This window comes from Crocodylus siamensis, chromosome 11, assembly GCF_052110815.1.
Source record: "Crocodylus siamensis isolate JL-2025a chromosome 11, ASM5211081v1, whole genome shotgun sequence".
Lineage (NCBI taxonomy): Eukaryota > Metazoa > Chordata > Crocodylia > Crocodylidae > Crocodylus > Crocodylus siamensis.
Genome location: NC_143405.1, coordinates 1653429 through 1670829, shown reverse-complemented (window position 1 = coordinate 1670829; position 17401 = coordinate 1653429). Strand labels below are relative to the sequence as shown.

The window sequence follows — 17401 nt, the reverse complement described above, 5'->3', positions numbered from 1 at the left end:
ACTGCTCAGAAAAAAAGATTCCTTTCGAAATATTACTGCTCATTGACAATGCACCTTGTCACCCAAGAGCTCTGATGGAGATGTACAACGAGATTAAAGTTGTACATTGCCTGCTAACATAACATCCATTCTGCAGCCCATGGATCAAGGAGTAATTTCGACTTTCAAGTCTTATTATTTAAAAAATACATTTTGTAAGGCTATAGCTGCCATAGATAGTGATTCCTCTGATGGATCTGGGCAAAGTAAATTGAAAACCTTCTGGAAAGGATTCACCATTCTAGATGCCATTAAGAACATTCGTGATTCATGGGAGGAGGTCAAAATATCAACATTAACAGGAGTTTGGAAGAAGTTGATTCCAACCCTCATGGATGACTTCGAGGGGTTCAAGACTTTAGTGGAGGAAGTAACTGCAGATGTGGTGGAAATAGCAAGAGAACTAGAATTAGAAGTGGAGCCTGAAGATGTGACTGAATTGCTGCAATCTCATGATAAAACTTTAACGGATGAGGAGTTGCTTCTTATGGATGAGCAAAGAAAGTGGTTTCTTGAGATGGCATCTACTCCTGGTGAAGATGCCGTGAACATTGTTGAAATGACAACAAAGGATTTAGAATATTACATAAACTTAGTTGATGAAGCAGCGGCAGGGTTTGAGAGGATTGACTCCAATTCTGAAAGAAGTTCTACTGTGGGTAAAGTGCTATCAAACAGCATCGCATGCTACAGAGAAATCTTTCGTGAAAGGAAGAGTCAATCGATGCAGCAAACTTCATTGTTGTCTTATTTTAAGAAATTGCCACAGCCACCCCAACCTTCAGCAACCACCACCCTGATCAGTCAGCAGCTATCAACATCGAGGCAAGACCCTCCACCAGCAAAAAGATTACGACTCGCTGAAGGCTCAGATGATGGTTAGCATTTTTTAGCAATAAAGTCTTTTTTAATTAAGGTATGTACATCGTTTTTTAAGACATAATGCTATTGCACACTTAATAGACTACAGCATAGTGTAAACATAACTTTTATATGCACTGGGAAACCAAAAATTCGTGTGACTCGCTTTATTGCGATATTCGCTTTATTGCAGTGGTCTGGAACCGAACCCGCGATATCTCCGAGGTATGCCTGTATACCAACAGAACTGACGCATACGTTCAGAAACAAGAGCAATGAATTTAAAACATCACAAGACAAGCAGAAACCGAAAGGAACCAAAGAAGAGCCTGTAAAGTGAGAAACCACTCCTAGTTTGGAAGTACATGACGGCCAAGGGAAAACGGAAAGTGAGAACAAGCCCAAGAGGATTTGGAGAGGGGTGAAATGAGCAGAGCTCTTTGGAACAACAGAAGCAGAGGATGAGGAGACTGAACAACTTTTCGCTTTAAAAAGGGGGAGCTGGTGTATAACAACTGTCTGATCTTCATTCACCTCCAGTTGGGACCATCACCATCATTTCAGAGCTGGGAAGAGATCAAGTAACTTAGCCAAGATCGCAAGGGAGATGGAGCCAGGAACAAAAAAACTAAGGAATTCCAGCTTCATCACTCAAGCCCTCCTCAGTTACAGCACTGAAAAACATAATCAGCAAGGTCAATGATTTATTCATTTGCTGAAATGCAGACTGCAGAACATTTACAAACTTCAATGACTTCCTAAATTCACAATGCAAGAGTAATTCTCCTTCACCTCCACAAAGATGTCAAAGCAAAGATCATCATTAAAGGTACGAACTAAGCAAAAGAGCTCATTTCTGTTCCCAACCCAACTATAGTTACTACGGGACCCTGGATTAATAAGTCCCAGTGCTTCCCTTGCCTTTCTGGAAAATGGAGACCACATCTTACAGTGTCAGGGCTGCTGGAAATCATGCAGCTGAGTTCCATGAATCATCTCTGACTTTGGGCCTCTTCATAATACAACCTGCACACTGGACCCAAATGCCAGCAGAGCTGGCCTCCCTCAGAAACCATGTCATTACTATTTAGGTGCTCTGTGCTATGAAGTTAGGCTCAATCCCAGCTCAGGCACCCCCTTTTTCTGTGAAAGCATACCTTTAATGTTAGGAAAGCATTTTGAGAGCCTCAGAGGAAAGGCACCCCATAAGTGTAAGGAATTACACCGCAAAGTAAATACATCAACTTAATGCTGTCTAATAGCATAACACTGCCCACAGATCTTTGGTCCTGTTTTAGAGTTCATAAGTTTTTCCACCCCAGTCTTAACTAGAACACAGAGAGATCAGCTCAATCAGCTGAACCGTGGCAATAGAAAATGGATTGTTTTTTATTTTATTGAAGACCACTTCTTGCAAGTAAATAACGAGTTGTACTGTGCCACTGGCAAAAATCCTTTTTGTTTGACACTTCTAGCCTGGCTTGGCAAACAAGGTGAATAACTCAATCTTCTGACATAATGGACAGCTCTCAACCACAGAAACGTCAATCTTCACAGTACCAAGTCTCTCAGTCTCCCCCAATCAGCTTTAAAATTTATTTTAAAGCTAGCAATTGTAAAATCTTTTGAAAAAAGGAAAACAGAGTAAGACGCAAGTTATTCAGCCTAAACATACCATTCTGCAACACAGGAAACAGCACAAATTTAGCCAAACCACTGCTTCTTTCTAGCTCTTAAAGCAGGTGAGTGGCACAAGTTACAAAATTTTATTCTCATCTTCTGTTAAACATCCCACTAGGTTGGTAGAAGGGAGGTGGCACATACCTATGCTCATCTAACTCTATCCCAACTGTGCAGCTGGTCCAATAAAAAAAATATCACTCATAGAAATCTTTTCCATCAAGACATCCCAAATGCATAACATGGAACGCAGACATACAGCAGCCAACATCTCAGCAGCTAACAAGTGTACATCTCTGAGGAGATTAAGTTTGTAAAGAATGGAGCATAATGGGATTTTTGCTCTGAAGATTCATTGCCAGTTTTGATAGGTTCTTCCCTACAGTTTTACTATAAAGAAATGCAACAAGGATATGAGGTTAATCCCCAATAATGTTTTTGCTTTGTGTTTAAAAGGAATTTTGTATCACAGTAGCGATTTTGCATTGACGCCTATTGACATTAAGCTATTATCCACCTATTATTCTAAAAACACAGTAGAAGTTTGTATAGCTCTGGTTCAGAGGTGCAGTCTCTTGCCACATTAGACAATTAAGTCTAAAGTTTTATATCCATGTGCCAAGGATGCTTTTGTCAAAGCTGATTCATTTCCATATAATGCATTTCAACAACAACTAATCTAGCCTTACCTTTTTTTAGTACATGAATGTATTCAACTGTGTTTTATAGCTCATGCTCCAGCAATTTATCATCTTTATGAGACTGCGAGACAAGTGTTATCTCTCCTATTGACACACAAGCCTAGCTCCTACACCAACAATTTAAAAACCCCTAATCATCAATAAGATAGTAGTCCAAGGCCCAGCCTAAACAATCAAGTGTGGGATCCAATACAAAAATTAATAGGTACCATGCTCTGAACCTTCACTCCCCTCCTTTCCCATCCCTCTTCTCTCTCTCTGTGAAAGTGTTTTCAACTAGGAAGGGAAGATGGGGACAGTTTTGCCACTAAACCTTCCAGACCATGCAAGAAAGCCACAGAAATTGTACGGTTTATTTTAAGGACACAAATAAGTTTGAGCATTACCTATCTTGGTACAAGTCTACTATTATTATGACTATTTCAATAAAATGTATATAGATAAAAATTGGTTTGGTAATTTAATTAGATTAGAAGTGGAAGTCACTTAAAAAAAGTAAACTACTAAATCTTGGATTGAGCGTAAACCAAGCTTTGTAAAATACAGTGATTTTTAAAAAAAATTAAAAGTATTTCTCATCAGGTGAGATGACCATGCATTTCTGCTGTTGTTGGCTCTTAATGCCACATACACCCCACTCTACTGTTCAAGTCATTTTTAAAATAGAGCACATGGCTTGCAATCACTCGGCTTTGCCCTTTTGTGCTCTAATGGCATTTCTTATTAATTATTTCTGATCTTCAGTGTTCACCCAAGGCTACTACTTAATGCTTTAGCAAACAGTGTAGTACACCATTGTACCTAACCTCTTTTGCAATGAACAAAAGCCATAAATTTACTTCAAGACAGCTTTTGTAGTTTGGTTAGATTCAAGGCTTTTAATTACTAACTAGGATTTGAGATTTTGCTCTTAGTACTTCTGAAAGGGGAAGAACAGCTGGGTCACACTTTATTAAAAATGTTGAGTACACATGCATTGCAGATGTAGCTCTTATTCCCGATTGAAATAAACAACTGAACCACTGTTGTTCATGTGTACACATTAGACTAAATATTGTCAATTATCTGCACATAAACTGTAGTGTAAGGCATCATTTGTTTTCTAATGAATAATCCTAGACTGTAGTCTGAAGATCTGCCAAAGCCCCCAGTTTAACCTACTATACTGCAATTTTTTTTTTAAGGAATCATCTTTCCCCTTGTTCCAATGCACTTTCAGGGAAAGATTTGTTAATGAGGTTTTTTAAAAATGTTTCTTTGTTATTAGAAATAGAGTCCATCCCAACAAACAGACGATATATTTGGGTAAGACAAATATTTTGGGCATCTCAAGGTACTGACCAGAAGTTAGCCACCTATTACAAGTCAGGAAAATGCACTTAACATCTTGCATCAACTGCTGAAAGACTGCATGGACAAGAGCTATTTTTGGTGAAACCAGTGACTGCTTGCCAGTTGGGAAGACTGTTTAAAGTCAACCTGGGGTCTCCTACTCTCCAGGCTCCAAGCACTGGAGGATGCCAGGGAAACCTCCTCCATAATAATACCCAGGAGGAGAAACAGGAGGCTCAGAATAGGCCATGTGTGCTCCTCTCCCAGCTGGGGGCAAGGCTCTGCAATAGAGGCCAGCGAATGTGGGAGGGAGTAGGGGACAGAACAGAGAAAATGGGACAAAAGGCCCATGCAAGTGTAGGCTTTGCCCACTCCATTCTCCTCACCGGGCCTCTCACCACCAGAAATCCTACTGTTTTCCTGACCGTCCCTGCATGGATTAGGGCACTAAATCCTTTCAAAGAAGTCACTAGAATCCTTTAAAAAAGTTTTCTAAATACTGCTGTAGCAAGAAAAAAGACAAGCTGTCAATAAAGGAGCCGACCCACACCATGCTAGCTGACTAGCCCAACTGTAATAATAGTGACGTACTCCGCTTAAACACCCATTCATGGGACAAACAGCTTCACCATAAGAATAACCCACCATGATACCGAAACTTAACTCGAGGTGCAAGCCAGCAGATGAAGTTTAGCCCCCCCCCGCTATTTAAAGTCAGGTGAACAAGTACAACCCTAGGAAAATGAGTGAATTTGGCCCACTAGGCTCCGAACAGCTCAGTACACCAACTTCACTGAACAACAATCCATGAAGAGACACCCCGAAAACACATTTCTCCAGCCAACTAATTCCATGCTCGACAGTTACTTCTCAGCTAAATACTGCTCATGCAGCTCCTCTCACTTTGCATTGGAGAAATTTGTATAAGGCACAGATTTATAAGCCACCCCCACTTGCAGTTTGATCTGAACTCGGATTTCCCCATAGCCTCCTAATTGCTTGCCACAAATCGCCCGTGCAATGAAACATTTCCTATGACTGGTTACTTATAATTAGATATCCTATAAACAATTTTTCTCCTCTCAATTTTATAAAATATTTTAACTTATAAATAACGGATGCAAATATCAGGAAATGAATTTTTTTCCTACTGTTCTCAGTATCCATTGAAATATAAAATACTAGCAAGTTGCACAAATAGCTATGGCTTGATGCCGAAACAAGAGCAGATTGCCTTCATACTCTTACACTATGAGGCACATACATGCTGGAAGATGGGTCCAATAACAAACAAAAAACAAAAGACACATAGAAGTAAGAGGGGGTGGGAGGGCAATGTGAGCCTAAAAAAGATCCAAATGCTTTACACTGCAGGAAACTAGATACACCACACTTTAGCAAAGGAAAACTACAGGAAGAAGTCTTACTCCGATTAAAGTCTGCCTCTAAATATATCAAAGTCCTTATCTTAAGCTTTGTTTTACGTACAAAAAAAGCCAAATAATTTTCTTCATTCATCAAAGAATCCATTCCACCAAGAGCTGTATCCCAGTTGTTAGCTCCGAATAAGTACAAGAGAGTTACCTTTCTGAGTCACCCTGTCAGCATAAAAGGGAACATTTTTGGTAGAACCAGTGATTGTAATTTCCCACATTGTGTGATTGATTGTGTCCTACTCTCTAAAAGGCTGATTGGTTTCCTGGTGCCAGGAAAATGATTGATGAATATTTCAAGACGTGGGCCCCTCTTCCTGCTGGGTGTCCCTTTTACATACCTCTAACCGATCTGAAGGTTTTTCTGTTTAGCAATTTTCTTTAATATACCCTGATTTTCCAGAAGCAAAATACGGAATCTTAAAGGCCCGCGCTTTCTTGAGATACAGACAGATCAGCATAAAAAGCTCGTGCACAAACCAAAACAAGTCGAGAATCCTAAAACTACATCAGCTTGTAGTGACAAACTAACATGACACGAACAAGATCAGTAAGAAAACTGAAACATAAATTAATTCATAAACCAGCAAGCAGTAGATTAAGACTGTGAAGATCCATAAGGCAATGGTTGCATCTCCTCCATGGACAGAGCTGACCACACTTCCAGGGCTCAAACAAACTGCAGTAACTCAAGATAAAATCCAATGATTTCACACTTGGATTGTGATTTAATATTGCATTGCCATTCCAAAGCACTCTCTCTCACAATTACAAAGTGTTCTTTACGAAAGCAAAACTGAAGACACAGCACAGACTACACGCTCATTCAATCCACTGCGATCTAGTAGCTCACTATACCATTTTCATCATACTGAAGGAGCAGAAGTGACTGTGGCTCTGTGCTCTGACATCCCATTTTTTACACAGACTTGGCGTCACCAGCACTGCCCTGCCCACGAGCTTTGTAAACCTGCCAGAGACAATGAATTACCTTGCTAAACAAGGTTCTTTGGCTAAATGTAATACTTTTATTAGACCAACTAAATAGTTGGAAAAATGTTTTTTTGCAAGCTTTCGCATACAAACGCCCTTCTTCAGGCGCAGGGAGCATCTGAACAGTCCCTCACTAAACAGTTTTAAGAGGTTCCAAGAAAGCGCAATTCACTTCTTGTCCAAAGGCAGACTTAAATCTGGTTTTAAGAAAAAAAAAAAAAAAAAGGTAGATAGTTTTTCAGAATAAAGGTACATTCCTATAGAACAGGATCACATAATCAGATGATGTTATAGGATTTGGAGAGTGGACAGATAGTCATCCTCTTAAACCGCTGAAACAGTTTCCCAGAACTGTTTCTAGGTCTTAGTTGCTGCCTCTGGAAAAACTGGAAGCATTTTTTTTTCTAATTGCGTTTACCCTTGAGGAACTACAGGTGATTTTTAGATCGACTATCTTTCTAGAGTTAGCCAGGAAAGGGAAAGTTTAAACCCAGTAAGGAAGATGCTCTCTTCTTCTGCCCCTTTTCCCCTCCCTTATCACCTTCCCTGCCACCAAAAAACAGTAAAAGAAAAAAACTAAAGGAAGAACAGCACTTTGGCCTTCACTTATACCTTAAAAATAAATCTGAATGCTAACACTACTGCCAGCTTTTTCTAAATATCCTGATCTCAGAAACTTAGGGGTGAACACGCACAGCACACAGGAAAAATAGCCAATTTCCAGACTGTTGGTACAAGAGTGAAACACATGGAAGCTTAAAGGAACCTAAATCTAAGAGGATACCACGATCCTTTAAGCAAGCTTCAGTTATGTCACTACAGCCTTTTCATCACCCACGACAGAGGGGGTGATTCTGTAACTGTTAATTGTTATTTAGATAATGTGGCATTGGTTCTGCTTGCTCTTTTACTGTGGAGGAGTTCTACCTAGCAACTGCCGGGTGGAGTAATCCTCAGCTCCTGAGTGGAGCTCATTGCCTTGTACTGAAGACGTATTTAATTGGTAGTTTTGAAAATCCATGTTGGTGATGAGAAGAATAACCTGTCAGTACAAAGCTGCATTCCTTCCTAACAGGAACTTCCATCTCTGCATGCTTAATGCATGTTAATCACAACTGAAAATTATGTGCTTTTAAGTATGAAGTTTTCTGTTCCAGAAACATTATTACCAAAGATGATCGTTAACCCAAGGAACAGAAAGTATGCCATTAAGAAGTTCACCACACATTCCAACTGATTCCAAATTAAAATGAAACATTTGTAGACATGAGTAATCAAGAATCCAGCTGCTTTCACCAAACTATGCAGTGTAAAAACAAGTTTGGAAAGTCAAGCTTCATCCCTTTTAACTGACTAGGCTAAACTGCTTGTGATACATGGATGATGCAGAAAGCCAGAGCTTGATACAAATTCTGCTATCTAAGCCCATTTCTTTATTTTAAGTACCTCTCCTTATAGCCCTAGGCCTAAAAATTGCTGTTCTCACCATTTGGGAGCTGCTTCCAATTTTCACTTCTGAAAGGGTTGTGTGGGGGGGGGGTGTTGGTCAATTCACGTGCCAGCCAGCAAACCAAAGTTATACAGTAAATGATGAAAGGATACTACATCACTATGTTGTAGTACTACCTGCCTAATTATTCAGCAAAAAAACTAAGTCTACAGCTATAGAGAGATGAAGGTAAATTGCAAGAGGATAGGCATGCTAAGGTTACTGATAACATAGAGCCTTTAAGCATTTTAGACGTACAAGAACTCAACGCAGCACCTAAATGCAACTGCTTTTACAGCAAAACAGTGGCCCCTGAAAGAGTTTACAGCAATACTACATGCTCATATAAGATAAACCATGAAGAATGAAATACCCAACTACAGCAACAATTTAGGCGGAAAGAATCCAATTACTTAAGAGAGTTAAAGAAAATAACCCAAGTCGCCTTACCACCCCAACACTTATTAAAATCATCACTGCATATTTAAGAAAAGAAAAATCACAAGTGATCAGGAGCTAAACTTAGTTTTTCATAGGAATGAACAAGAAATAAAAGATCCACCTAGTAACTGATCAAGTAGAAAAGAATAGGTTTTAAACTCAGAATTAGTGCGTGTCAGTGTATGTAAGCTTTTATGCACATATCACAGGCATTAATCAAATGTGTAATCCCAACAAACTCCCCAGGATTATCAACAAAAGCAAGGTACAATAATAATCAATAGCTTGCAAGATCAAGCCCAGACAGTAAAGGGGAAAAGTCTAGTAACAGCAGTAGGATTTGGAAGTTATTCTCAATCTAAGTTGATACAAATTTCTGGTTGCACCCCCCCCCAAAAAAAAACCCTACCTCCCCACCCTTTTTCCATTATAGCAACTTACAAATTTAGGTTCTCTTGCAAACTACACACAAAAGCCAAGTTAAATCACTACACTTCTTAATGATAATCCCTAATGATCAAGGATTCAGTATTAGTGTTTTGTTGAAATCATCTGCTAATACATCAAGGAAAGGTATCTACAGAAAAAAAGAAAAAACTATTCGGAAATCTTGCATGACTGATGCGCTTCATAGAATTTGTCTCTGCACCTAACTAATACGTTTAGCTATGCCTGAAGGGACGCTTACAAATCTTTCAGCGGTATGAATCACCTGAGCCAACTAAAAATTAGCTGATGATGCAATTCTGGTCAATAAAATTCATAAGACTGCTCTTTTTTCGGCAAGGCTAACAAAGCCCTCAAAAATTACAAACTAGCCTAAAAAATGTGTAAGAGAGACTGGTTAAAACAAACAAAACTTTTAGAAATATCTTCATAGATTGCAAAGGCATTAAGACTGGAAGGGACCTCGCGAGAACTTCGGGTCCAGCCCCCTGGGAGAACTCAAGTCACTGACTGTGTCAAGTTTTTCACTCTAGTCACAAAGGTTAGATTTTTTTTTTTTTTTTTTTTAAATCAAGCATGACTCCAGGATCTGAAACTTAAAAAAAGAAAATAGAAGAAAACCCCAAAGTTAGGCCTGAAGACTTGGCAACTGAAACACAAAGTACCAGCCAAATGAAATGTAAACACCCCCAGTTTTGACAAGACCCCACTGCTGTCTGTTTTCCCACTAGCAGAAACTAGTGGATCACCCACTAGTTGATCCATCAGTGGTGTAACAGGAATGAACAACACCAGGCAAAATACAATCTCATTCTCGAGAACAGAAATATATACTGATACTGCCATCTGTGGTTTCTGCTTGAATAGCTTCTGTGGTTTAATATAACAGGAAGCACCGTTGCGATCAAGTCCCGAGGGCTTCACAATACTAAGATATACTTACAAGGACATGTAAAAATATGCCATGTGAGCTTTGTAAGACAGATATCCTTACCAAGGCAAGAATACCACAGCAGCTTGTCTTCAGTCTGGCATAGAAATTTGGTGGGAGGAGGTTATTCTGGGGGGTTGGTGGTGTTTTTTTGGGAGGAGGGGGGTTAAAATACACCACTTCTTGTTTCTGAAATTGACTTTAGAGCTCTTTCCCATCAAGTCTATCTAAACGGGGTCTACAGGATGACTATTGCTATGAAGCACTGACCAGAAGTTTATTGCTCCAGTAACAAGTAGTCCATGCTTTCAGCAGAAAAAGAACTGGAATGTGAGAGTATTTAGGAGAGTTAGGTGCCTAATCCCCACTAATTTCAAAACGATACAGATGCCACACCTTTGAAAATCCTGGTCTATCTTTTTGAAGACGAGTTCTCTACAGCCAAAATATACAAGACCATAGTTCAATAACAACCCTTGCCTGGAAAAGGGGATAAAAATACTCATTCTGCCTCAGCTGTCAGCAACACTTTTTTTTTTTAAAGCCATATAGAAACAGTCACTTAAACTCCAAAACCCATCCAATTAGATAACTGAAAAAAATATTAAGATGGAAGCCAAACTTTACAGGGCTCACCCACATACACTAATTTCCCTCCTCAATTAACTTGCCAAAGTGATCACCACTATGGCTTAAGGGCTCAAAAGAAGGATCAAAAGGGTAGTTTAATACAGCTGCAGGGAAAGAATGTGCTGCAGCTCACCAGCAACCATCTGATGAAATCCTGAACCAGTCCTTTATGTAAATGACTGTTAATTAGAACTACCAGATTACACTGCTAAAGGCTTTATTTAAATAATCAGTTTATCAACAGGATAAACTGTTCTCATCCTTAGAGAATGCTGTTTTCAACTAGTTTCTGTTTTACATCACAATCAAACACATTTATAGGGTTAAGCCATTGCTTCATAAACTGTTGACAAACCTGCACAGGACACCCCCAAAAAATGAATTTAAAATAACATTGGCCTTTAACACACACTTACAGGTTATTTCCCTACAATGAAGAACATCTTATGGTGGATTTCTCAGTGCTTTGCTTTGAAGGAATACCTATATAAACTAAAGGCATTTTGAAGTGCAAATGAGTGTGATATGTTGCTCACATCATGTTTCTACTGAATCTCTATTTCCGCTTTTGCTCACTGGGGCAGAACCATCCATGACACAGAATTAAAAGCAAATTACCAAAGCTGAACCCGAGTGCTGGGAGGAAGGCAGAAAACCAACAGGCACAGACTGTCCACCTTCATATCCTCAACTCAAGGATAACCAGAAGGATGAAAAGCGGTTGTATTGCTAGCTATGACTGTCATATTTCTCATTCCATTCCCAATTCCCACAGCAGCGTTCTTGCATCACGTCTGCTTTCTCAGCAAGAAAACCACCCACATTCAACAAGCAAATCGGATCTGGTTAAAATAACATTGTAACGTCTTGTTTATTCAGAGACCCTGGGAATAGCACAGCTGCCACTGGACCACTGCAGTTTTTTGGCTTCCTCCCTCCCTCCTCCCCACCAAAATATCAGAGAAAAATTTGAGAAAGTAAATGAAGATCGAACTAAGGTCTCAGTGAATTTCCTCCGATAAATAAACACTCCCTCAAAAACGCAGAAGTCAAGCATTCCTAAAACCACCTCGCTGCGCACAAGGTGGATTTTCCACAAAAACGACAGGAGTCAAAAGGGGGGGTTTATTTGCATGATCCACTACTATTCCCCCTACTCTAAAACTTTCATGCAAACAGTTGCTCACCTATTTGACAACTCATTCCTTGAATTTTGGTTTTAGTCAACATTTGACAGCGTTCCAATACATAAACCCATCGGTTTTCAAAACAGAACGTAAAAAGAAAAATGTCTCGATTGATCTCAGCTAAATGCCTAAGAACAGCCCTCAGAAACCATTTAAAAATGAAGGAACTTTAAAATGTTAATTTGAGCTTACAGTCAGGCTCTGCCCTTCTTGTAGCCAGAGCACAAATTTAAGTAACAGCAATTCGTGAAAACCCTTATGCATTGTCCTCACTGGAGGAGAAGACAATGCCAGCCAAAATGCCTTTAAAATTGTTTTTTATAAATGGTTTCTCAGCAAAATTTTAAAGCAAGTACACCACAATCTAATGATTTAAAAAAACATGTTTCTAACACGATCATTGTCATCATATGGTTCTCTTCCAATACCAAACGCTTCAGCTCTCCAAATGTTTAAAAATGCTGGTGTTTCAGGAAACACAGCAATACAAGAATTCATTTTACCCATTCCCTTGGTCATTTACATGAGGGCAAGAAAACGATCCAAGTCATAAGAAGAAAAAAAATCAGACTGTCTTTCAAGTTCCTACATATGGAAATGACCTGCTCTTTCGAGAGTTGTAGCTTCAATTGCAATTGCTTCACTGGAATAATAAAACCCGTACCTCTGTACTGAAGTGGCTGTGCTTACTGAAGATGTTAATTAAATTATGCAAATTTTAATAGGTTACCACAGTAACAAGCTATAGGGACTCGATTCCTCTATTTTGCTAAACCTACCCTAGCAATCCTGCTGAAATGGTTATCGGTATTTCCCCCTGACCCAACATAAAAAGCAACACTCTGCTTCCTTTTGTTTCGCGAGAGGATGAAGCGACCGCGTTGGAAACCAAGCCATTAATTTGGGAACGGTGTCAACCGTTACACGACGTGTGGAAATACCGAGCCGCTTCCTTTCCCTCCGCTGTTTGCAGATATCCCCAAATGTTTACAGAAGTGACAAGTCAATAATCTCTCCCCTTCCTCCCCCTCCTGCCGCAGGATTTCGAGAGACCGAAGGTCGACCTGTGTCTCGATGCCCCCGCCGGCGTTTCACGTTTCGGTGATGGGGTTTGGTTGGTTTCCCCCACAAACTAAAAAGTAATGGGTCGCTACATCGTCCCGCCAAAGTGGTGCCGGGCTGGACGCGTGACCCCGACCCGGCTGTCGCCGGGCTGTCCGCACGGTCTGTCACAAGCCAGAGACGCAGCAGGGCAGCGCGGTCGGGCACGTCGCAGCGTTACGGGGGAGCAATGGTGCACGCTGTGGTGTCAGAGGGGGGCAATTGTGCACGGAGACGTGTCACGGGACGTGTCCCGCGTGTGTGAACGGAGCCGTGGCGCGCAGGTTTAGTTTGGGGGGGGTGCGGGCCCCCCCCCGGTTTGAGGCACAGCCCCGAGAGCCCCCGGGGGCAGGTGCACGGGGCAAGGCGGCCCGGGGGCCGCGGGGCAGAGCCGGGCGGGCACGTACCGTTGCGGGGCGGCCCCGGGCCGGGCCCTGGCGGCTCGGCGGGCGGCTCCAGCTCCATGGCGGGTTAGGGGCGGCGGCGGCCGCGCTCCGCCATCGCCGCCCGCGCCCGCTCCCGCTCCGGGGCGCCGCGGACAGCGCCCCCGCCCCGCCCCCCGCGCGTGGCATGCCGGGACGCGTAGTCCGCCGAGCGAGCCACACCACTACGGGGGGGGGGGGCGGGATATACCGCAAGGCATGCCGGGACGCGTAGTCCGCCGAGCGAGCCACACCACCGCACTGAGGGGGGGGGGCGGGATGTACCACGCGGCGCCCACCCACTCCGCGCCGGCCGGGCCAAACCACTGCACGAGGGGGAGGGGGGTATGTACTACGCGGCGCGTCCTGCCCCACGCGGGCCGGGCCAAGCCACTGCACAAATAGGGACGGGATGTACCACTGCACGAGAGGGGGGTTGGGATGTACCACGAGACGCCCCCCCGCCCCGCACCGGCCGGGCCAAACCACTGCACAAGAGGGGGTGGGATGTACCACTGCACGGGGGGGGGCCGGGAAACGGGCTGCCAGCGGTGCGGTAATTAATTACCGTATTTGCACGTGTCTTTAAAGCAGCGGGGGGGTTGCGGGTGTCCAGAAATGCAGGAATCCAGAACGGTGGTTCCAAAACAATACTTTTATTAGACCGATGGAGACGTGGCAACAGCAACAAAAAAGGATCTTTTTCTGGAGCCGTATTTTACAAACTTTTCTCTGACAACTGATGAAGGGGTTTGTGCCCAAAAGCTTCCAGTGACAGACATTTTTTCCCCCCCAAAAATCTTGTTGGTCTAATAAAAGAGATCACGTCTGTCGCAAGCCCCGAGCTCTTTTTCAGCAAGCTTTCAGGCTGGCAGAAAAAGACCTTTTTATTTCTTTATTTGCAGCATCTCCGCTGGTCTAATAAAAGGGATCATCGCTGAACCCGAAGTTCTAGATTTTCACATTTCTTTTTGTCTCTGCCACATACACCCTTGGAGATGGATGGGCATTTTGGAGGCAGCTAATCGAAACCTAACTGGGGGCATCTAGCTGGAGGCAGGTGAGATGCAGCATGTCCCGCTCTGCCACAGCCCCCTCCTGGAGCAGCTGCCAACACCTCCCTGTACTCGCTCATCTCCAGGCAAAGCCATGGTTTGACTTGGCCCAGTTCTCACTCACTCATTGGCAAGTTGCAGTGAGCAATATAAAGCAAATTTTAAAGCTTCTTTACGTGCTTGTTTGCATCATTTTTCAGTGTAAGGTAGCTTTTAAGCAAATGCACTTGTTTTTAGCTTCTGATGCAACCATGTTATCCTTAAGACCTGCACCGGCTGCGTGTGCACCCTGGAGCAGGGCCACGCGCCCTCCCTGCGCTGCTAGAAACTGGCCGCTGGCCCGTCTTTCGATCCAGTTCGTTCAACCCTCAGCTCGGGATGGGGTTTTCATGCTGAACTGCATGGCTGCTGTGGGAAGTGGGCTGGGAGGCAGCTGCAGAGGTCACAGATGCCCCAGGATCAGCCCTGTGCAAACCAGCCCAGACAACCATCTGCTAAACTCTGCATAAGATGCCCTCAGCACAGGCCTCGTGCAGGGAATGGGGGCCGCGGCAGCCGGCATCCCACTGCTGCCTTCTTCTCCGTGGCGTCTCCAGTGCAGCCTTTCTACATGGCCTGCTCCCAATATGCTGCACAGCCACTGCTTCTGGCGTTGGTGCTGCCAGCTCATGCGGTGCGTGGTGGTGCTACCGGGCATCTCAGGAGGTGACCCGTGGTTTGCTTCTCCTGACAAACACATGGGATGGTTGCGTAGCGGCCCCATGGTTGCAGGAGGAGGCTGAGACCCACTCCACCAGCTCAGGCTCCGCCACACGTGCCCTTTGTGCTTGGAGCTGGATGCTAACTCCTCACTGGGGGTAATTCCTCGCTGGCTCCATTCAGCAGCTTTCTCATAGACCCACAGACAGTGAGAGTGGAAGGGACCCAGGAGGTCATGTCTAGTCCACCCCCCTGCTCCAAGCAGGACCAGCCCCAGCTACGTCATCCCAGCCAGGGCTTTGTCTACCTGGGACTTAAACACCTCCAAGGAAGGAGACTGCACCACCCCTCTGAGGAGCCTGTCCCCTTGCCTCACCACCCTCCTCGTGACAAAGGTTTCCAAATATCCAACCTCAACTTCCCTTGCTGCAACTTGTTGCCTAGTTTTTCCCGCGCTTTTTGCCAGAGGGTAGTTCTGGCTGAGGCCAGCGATGTGGCCGACGGTGCAGCAGAGGACAAAAAGCTGTATCTCAGTGAGAGGCAACGGTGTGCTGGTCAACACCACGTAGCGGGTGGCGCTCGTCCGACCCTTGAACCTGCCAGTCAGTGTCGCCTGTTGCTTTCCTGCTGACGTAAGGGGGCGCGGTGCCAAGTAATGCAGACAGGCAGGGAACGGGTGCGTTTTAGGCAGCCTTTTATAATTCTGGATGTATCATTTAGGGCAGTGTCAATACATTCGCTGTGACTTGAGCGTCCCGGGGTGCTTCAGGCATGTTCAGCCACAGAGGAACAAAGTGCCAAGGCAGTAGTGCATAGCGGGGTGGATGTGCTCCCCTGCTTCTGTGAGATGTTATTAATACACCCCAAATCTGGCACCGATCTGACCCTGAGCAGAGGGGCAAGACCCTCTAGGCAGCACCCTCCAGTTTTGCTGGGCTGCAGCCAACACGCAGCACCTCTGAAAAGCTCTCTGACATATAGAGCAAAAAAGGGTCCAATTAAATGCTGGATGGGTGGGTGTCAAAGAGAGAGAGAGATGTGCTGTGTAGTCTAAGAGCTGCAAGTTTGCAACGCCTTGGGAAGCCCAGGGCCCTGGCCCTGCAACCGCCTACCCACAGGTTATCTTTACACAAGGGGTTGCATTCAGGTCCTGGCAGCAAAAGAAACCAACAGCTGAGAGTGGCTAGCAAACAAGCTCCAGATTTGCACAGATTATGGTGGCTCCAAGAAGGCATCGGCATCTGCATCTGCATGGGCCCAGGGAGGTGAGTGAGCGTTTCCCCAGCAGGCTAGCAGGACCGCCCAGATAAATCGTGCATTCACTGCAGGGATGTGGGCAGCAGGCCAGGGGGAGCCAAGAGAAGGTAATGGGGAAGGTCCCTCGACGAAACAGATACGGGCGTCAAGAACTGGGTGGAGCTGGCTGCTGACGGGCTCCAGCGGCGCTGCAACCTCAGCCAAGCGGCGGCCCTTCTGAGAGTAAAGCGTCTTGCCCGCAAAGCAGGGGGCAGAGAGGAAAAGGAGAGAAATCCTGGCCCAGGGAAATCCCTTGCCCTGCAGCTTCTGTGGCTCAAGGGCTGGACGCTTCAGCCGCCTCCAGTCCCCTCCGGCTGGCAGACATGGTCCTGCCGGGGAGCGCGGAGGGAGAAAGACGGGGCAGGCCTCTCGCAGCGGGGCGCCCCGCGGTCCTGCCTCGGGCTCATTCCTCCGCCCTGGGGGGCGACGACGACACGGAAGGGTCCCGAGCAACCTCGAGCGGTGAAAGGCGGCGGCAGAGGGGCTCGGATTTGCCGCCTGAGTTTTCATTTGACCCCGGGGGTCTTGCAGCGGAGGGGAGGCGGGAGACTTCCGCGCGTGGCGGGGCGGCGGAGCGGGCCGGGGCGCTAGGTGGCAGCGCGGCTCCGTGGCCGGGGGAGCAGGTGCCGCCCCGGGGGGCGGGGGCGGGGGCGGGGGCGGCGGC

At 44.7% G+C, this 17401-nt stretch overlaps 1 protein-coding gene across 2 annotated transcripts in view; it reads right to left on the bottom strand.

The window, feature by feature from the left end:
- The window catches only part of NR6A1 (nuclear receptor subfamily 6 group A member 1), a 156296-nt gene extending 142467 nt beyond the window's left edge, over positions 1-13829 (bottom strand). For both annotated transcript variants that reach the window (XM_090022960.1, XM_090022962.1), the window contains exon 1: positions 13673-13829. In XM_090022960.1, the coding sequence (XP_089879086.1) occupies positions 13673-13730 (58 nt within the window). In that variant the 5' untranslated portion in view covers positions 13731-13829. The remainder of the gene's footprint in view (positions 1-13672) is intronic.
- Between the last annotated feature and the right edge of the window lie 3572 nt (positions 13830-17401).